General features: G+C 32.8%; 1 protein-coding gene across 1 annotated transcript; it reads left to right on the forward strand.

Annotated features, from left to right (window-relative positions):
• The first annotated feature begins 607 nt into the window (after positions 1-607).
• LOC120080587 (calcium-binding EF hand family protein) lies at positions 608-4,868 on the forward strand. Its single transcript, XM_039035305.2, has 4 exons — positions 608-1,087; positions 2,324-2,518; positions 3,186-3,367; positions 4,275-4,868. The coding sequence occupies exons 1-4, from the start codon at positions 799-801 to the stop codon at positions 4,599-4,601; spliced, it is 993 nt and encodes a 330-aa protein (XP_038891233.1). The 5' UTR covers positions 608-798; the 3' UTR covers positions 4,602-4,868.
• Positions 4,869-6,988: the final 2,120 nt, after the last annotated feature.

Consider the following 6,988-nt stretch of genomic DNA (forward strand, 5'->3'; position numbering starts at 1 on the left):
GCTCACAGAGATATGAAAATTTTGCCTGAGTCATTTGTTCAGTAATATTGAAGTTCATCAATATTGAAGGAAGAATCACAAGCTAAAGCTGTCTTATCTTCTTCCCGAGAGAATAGAAGATTGCAAGCTGGAAAGGAGATTCCACTAGTTGAGGTGAGTGAAGAGTTGTTCACTGTTTATTCTCCTTCTCACGAATTTACACTTGAATGGGCTGGTATTGCCATATTTGTATTGTATGAGCTACTGAATCCTAATAAAAGTGACTGAAAGTGGATGTAGATTTTTATAATCGAACCACTATAAATTGCTGGTGTTTCGTTCTCTCTTCCCTTGCTCTTAAACTAGATATAGCTGGAAGATTTGTTGGTTATGTTGTGCTTTTTTCCTATTCTCTAAAGTCAGTAAGCTTCTCACTAAGCTTTAACAAACAAGAAATCAAATTTATTTGAGGAGACTTTTAGAGAACGTTGACTCATGCTTCGAATTGTTTCATGTCATAAATAAATACGAATACTCAAGAAATACATCTATATTTTAAATTAATTTTAAAAATGATAAAATAACTTTGAATTGTTTTAAAAATGGGTTGGGTTGTTAATTATTTTCCAGTTTTGAGATTAAAAGTAATTTTGAACCCATATTTAATTTCGGTGGAGAAAAGTAAAAGCGATATTTCTTAAAAGACAAAGGTATTCTTTGCAGCCCAAAAGAATCAGAGAGTCAATTCCGCATTCCAAGTAAACTCATTCATTTCCCTCTCTCTTCTCTCTCGATCTTTTTTTCTTCCTCCCACTGAGAATGTCAGAAGGCGCAATAACCGTCCTAGACGGCACACAGCTAAGGGACATTGACCTCTCTCCGCCATTCTCCGATGGCGCTGTCACCGGAGCTCAGGTCCTCGACCTCGCCGATTCCACAGTCTCCTCGTCTCTCTTCGGGATCGCCTTGCCGGGGACTCTCAGATCATCTACTCTTAATACCATCGGTCTCCACGACATTGTTGCTTTCCGACAATCCCAGCTCACTCCAGAACGAGCCTCTGAGATTCTGAAGGACTATGTATCTGCGATCGCCGATGGTTTACGAGGTATCTTGTTGTGTATTCAGTAATGTTCGTAAATTTCGTTATTTGAGCTCTTGGCAGCTCATCAGGAAGTACGATTGAGTTTTTTTTTTTTCCTTTTCTTTTTCATGAAATTTACATTTTAGATCTTGCGAATTGTGAATTAGCTAGCCTTTAAAGGACGAACAGAAAAAATGTGTTGAAGTTGAACTGATGGCTTAACTGTTGGTCGTTTGTCTGGATTCCAAACAGGTGTAGGGCGTTGATTACCAATGTGAACTAGATAATCCTCTCAAAAGTAATAATCTGATACTTTAGATACATACACCTAGGTACAGATATTATATATCTGTCTGGTTCGACCATTTTAGTCTTGTAAAGAGATTGAGGGTTATCAAGATAACTTTGTATTATGCTTGTGTGGTGAGAACGAGGATACTTCTTGAATTGGTATTGTGGACAACTGCTATAATTTGGGTCTGCATAGCTTTAGCTTCCTGCTATGGACTTGCAATATGTTTGACAGAGCAGGGGTTGGAAGGCTTGGAGTTTAGTGTGAAATCTTACGGCAACCAGGGATTTGAATAGAGGAGGGAGTCAAGGAATCCTAGTGTGCGAATTTGTAGCCGAAAAGTGATAAATTCCTAAGGATTTCCTTTGAGACATTTGAATAATATGGCCATTTTAGCCAAATTTAAGACAATAAGATGTAAGACCATCTCATAATTGATATGAATACTTCTAGACGCAGGCGCAGTGTTATATTCAGATAAAATATATGGAAGTGTGCAACTCCGGTTGGTATTATAATGAAAACATATTAAAATATAAGTAGAATGCTAAATATTTTGTTATTGTTTGTAGCATTTGTGTAACTTTTTTGTAGGTTCAAATGTTGATGGACAGTGAGACTAACTTGTGACCAATGATCCGTAACATTTTTGTAGGTTATAATTCAGACTTATATTTTAGGAATGTGCCTTCAGCTATGGTCATATTTTTCTTCTTAAACAATGTTCTGGCACCTCCCTTTGTCATAGTGGTGTCTGTATGTGCACAAACAGTATGAGTAAGTAATTGGCACGGGCTCATGAAATTAGGCTCACTTTCGTGGATCATCTTTTTGTTCCAGATGATCCATTTCTCTATTAAGGTCCTGCTGTTTGTCATTGTTTATTAGGTAATTGATTTGTTGGATATTTTTCTCTAATTTATTTGTATAGCGGAAGAACATTACTAATGTACTTTTTGTGTTTCCAGATGATCCTCTTTTAGTGTCAATTTTGGATGGGAACACTCTGCATATTTTCCTAGATGATGAAGATGATTTTGCAATGCTAGCCGAGACCCTGTTCACTGATTTAGATACAGAAGATAAAGGAAAGATCAAGAAGAGTGAGATTAAAAATGCTCTTATCCACATGGGGGTTGAAACGGGTGTACCACCTCTTTCAGGTTTATTCATATGTTACTTTCCTCTCTCTCATTTTTCCCCTTTTTGTAATTATTTAATTATCGGTAATGTACTTCCCATCATTACTTGGTGTCAATGGACAGAATTGTATTGTACACACTTCTACAATGAATTTATTTGTAAGTTGGTCTTCTTGCCCTTGCTTGTGAAGAATTTCAAAATTTTTTGCTCAATTATATCCACTGTTTCATGTGTTCAACATATCATGCTTAAAACTCCCTTACATAAGCTTCTACGAGGATATTTTGAACCTCCTCTTAGAGGTACAGGAGTCACATAGAGCTATCATGCTAGTACAAGTCTCCAAGTATTTGCAGAAAAACCATATTGCTTCTCATTATTATTATTACTACTTCAAATACTCTCAATGCTAAATATGTGCAAGAATTTCTAAAATATTTTAGTATCATTAAGGAGATATAGGTAAGACTCATCAATGGGAAATTTTTGTTTAAAACATTCTTTATTGATTTTCCTATGTTGGGAATGGCTTTCAAGCAACTCTCTAATATGACTCGAGAACTTTAGTTTTGAGCATTTCTTCTACTTTTAGCTGATTAGTAAAAGGCAGTTTACTTCACGTTTGAAGTGATTACCTGTGTGCATTCTCAACGAACTTCTCCATGTAACATATTTGCAATGAAACAGAATATCCTTTGCTGAGCGACATTTTGCAAAAACACGAAGTGGAGAGTAGCAATGAATTGGGTCAAGCTCAATTTGCAGAAGTGCTTCAGGCTGTCCTTCAAGAGTTAGCAGATACACTAGCAAAAAAACCCTATGTTTTCATTCAAAATATCAAGATCACTAATGGAGCTCAGATTAAAAAGGTAAATCATGTTGCCATTCCTTTTCTTACCTTGGAGACATACCTTTCAATGATATCTTTTCCTTGACGTTGGAAATGAGAAGTGTAGTAAACCCATTTTTATGAGAAGCTATGGTAGAGTAGTAAACCCTCTTCTTCGATAGTTTTACTGGCCTGACTTATCTGCATCCTACATCTTACGTACTAAAAGGATTCCACCCAATCAGATTGTGGATTCGTTTTTAGGGGATGTAATTGATGAACTCAGTTTAGTAATTTTGATAAATCTAGTGTTACATAATATCAGTAGCAGACACTGATAAAGGAATTGAAAATATCAACAGCACATAGTTTAACGGGTAAGCCCCGATCTACAGTGTACTCTTTTTTTCCTCAAGTTCTGCACTTTGGTGACTAACTCCTGGATGTTAAAACACTATCCATTGCTCTTAATACCATGTAAAGTTGCAGTTGTTATTTTATACTCGGAGGAAATTTTCCTTTCTTTTAGTCTTATGATAAGATAGCTACTACTGGGTGCAGTGACCTAGTTCACTGGAGTTGAAGTTACCAAATTCTAAGTCCATATGGATTTGTGTCTAATTGTTCCACATTTAGCTCCTCCAACCATATTCTCTACATGAACTAGAGTCAATCCAAATTGATCTCGTAATAGATTTGCTATTGAACAACTCTATTTTTCAAGTGATTCATGATATCGTGTCAAGTTTACCCATTCTTAATTAAGTAGCCTGCACTTCACGTATCGTAAACTGAATGTACATATACACAATGAGATCTGGTAGTTCTTTCCTCTTCAGTATCCGAAGTCAATAAAGTTTTCTTTCATCCTGCCTGGCTTAACTTCTAACTTTTATTTGCGAACTGAGTAATTTTGAAGACATTGTAATTTCTGATGTGAGTTGCAGCTTTTGGCTGACGAGAAGCAATTCAACGATGTCATAGAAAAGCTCTGGCAGTGGCAGGGAACCCATAAAGAAGAGGATGGGGTAACAACTTTGCAAAAAATCAGGAATTACTTCGAAAAAGAATGGAAGGAACTGGGTTTGCCACCTACAGAAGCCAATGAAGCCGTGGTTCTTCTCTATGATGCAATATTTGCTGATATAGCGAAAGAGAAATGTGGTTCAATATCTGACAAAAATCAATTTGAAAAACTTGCACAGGAGATTTTGGAGATATTTGTGGAGCAGCTTGAAGTCAGTCCTGTGTATTATGATTGTGACTGCAAATGAGCAAGGCGACCGTGTTAAATCCGGAGCTCGTATTGTCACTTAAAGGATTGGTCGTTTCTGCAATCATCATTCTCTTATGATCAGGTACGAGCATTTAAGGGTAAAGTAATTATAATATCAAACTAGAGTGGAGCTAGGATGTTAATCATGAAATCATAGTCATTTTCATTATTATACCATACTGAATTTGAAGGCCCTTGATGTGGCCAATAGATTCTATACCATGACATACAAAATCAGAAGCATAAAAATACATCATTCAGATGAGATTTGGTTGTGTTTCTTCTCTGTATATTTTTTTTGTGAGGAACAATTTGTACTGGCAAAATTTTCTTGACTCCCAAGTACAGCTTTTGTCTGATGGGATTAAAAATTTGAATTCCAATTCCAATTCCATAAATAAAAACAAGTTTCTAAAAATCGTGACTGTTTAGTAACCATTTGATTTTTTGTTTTTGGATTTTGGTTTTTAAAATCAAGTCTATTTCTTTTCCAATTTTTTTACCATGGATTGCATCTTTCTTAAGTAATAATATTGAATTCCTAACTAAATTCTAAAAAAACAAAAACAAGTTTTGAAAATCTACTTTTTTTTAGTTTCAAAACTTGGCTTGGTTTTTGAAAACACTGATAATGCAGATGACAAAGCAACTAATTTAGAAGTGGAATGAGTGTTTATAACTTAATTTTCAATAACTAAAACAAAAAACCAAATATGATTATCAAATGGGGTCTACATTTTTTGTATTTTGTTTTTCTTTAAAAAAAAGAACTTAGTTTGAATTTTAAAAACACTAATAACAAGTAGATATAGTAAAATAAAGAAATCAATAAATGAAAGTAGTATTTATAAACACAAGTTCTTAAAACTAAAAATTATATGGTTATCAAACAAGATTCTAGTGTTAAAGAAAATTTGAATTTGGATGGCTTGCATTTTGGTTAGTTAGACCTCGTTTGGTAATCATTTTGTTTTTATTTTTATTTTTAAAAATTAAGTCTATATCATTCATATTCTTACCATGATTTGCATATTACTTTTAAGTACAATGGTTGAATTTTTAATCAAATTCTAAAAACAAAAACAACTTTTTGAAAGTTACTTTTTTTAGTTTCCAAAATTTGGTTTGATTTTTTAAACCATTGGTGAAAAGTGGATAATAAAGAGAAATTTGGAGGTAAAAGTAGTGTCTATAGGTTTAATTTCAAAAAAAAAAAAAAATAAAATAAAATAAAATAAAATGATTACCAAACGGGGTCTTAGATTAGGAGTTTCAAAAACTTGGATTCGTATACTTAAGGAAATAATTGATAAAAATGTGTGCAGATTAAGAATAGATTGTCGCTCAATTGATTAGAGCATATATTCACCACAAAGAGATTATAAGTTTGAATTTTTCTTTCTAAAATTATTGCGGTTGTATCAATTAAAACATAACAAATAATAGTATTAATTTAAATACACTTTCGTAATTGAATCAATTGAGACTTTCATTATATATTTTTTTTAAAACAGCTAATCCATAATATTCGCACTTGTATAAGACTTTTGTAAATGCATTGATTAATCGAAATTAGATAGATGCAAGAATCAAATTGATAATAGAGGTTCTCATTGTCTTCTATCTTTATCTACTAATTTAGAAAACAACAGGTGATAATTTTTCTTCCTACTTTGGTGGAATTTTTGGAGAAGCGAATATTCAGATGATTTTGAATTGATTTTCAATAGAATCAAATGAATATCTACAAATTACTAACAAAACGTCTAAATTTGTCTACTTATAAACGTTTAAGGTTAAGAAGCTGATATAACTATTTGGGATTTTAATTGATACAACCCAAATTATATGGATATAATTTGATATTTTTCTTAAAACCTAAAATAAATTTTAAAAAAAATCTATTTGAATTACATAAAATCAAAACTAAATTTGATAGAGTGGTCAGGTCTTCTAACTTCTCATAAATCAAATTTTCCATCAAGTTAGTGTTTAGCATCTAACTTTTCAAATGTAAGTATGAAAAGATGGGAGAGAATAGGGATGCAATAGGAACTTTTAAGGGGATGTTGGTAACATGAATTGTGTCGAGTTGGTAAAAATTATCAACTCAATGTTTGATTTCCCAAGTTTAAATTTTCTATTAAAGTCTCGTGTATGGTGATACATCATATTTTGGGAAATGTAATCAATCTTCAACTAAAGTCCGTTCAATAACCATTTGATTTTTTGTTTTTAGTTTTTGAAAATTAAACTTACAAACACTCTTTCCACCTCTAGGTTTCTTGTTTTATTATCTACTTTCTATCTATGTTTTAAAAAATCAAGTCAAATTTTAAAATTTAAAAAAGTAGTTTTAGAAAACTTGTTTCTATTTTTAGATTT

Source organism: Benincasa hispida, chromosome 6 (assembly GCF_027475165.1).
Source record: "Benincasa hispida cultivar pf3 chromosome 6, pf3_genome.v1.1, whole genome shotgun sequence".
NCBI lineage: Eukaryota > Viridiplantae > Streptophyta > Magnoliopsida > Cucurbitales > Cucurbitaceae > Benincasa > Benincasa hispida.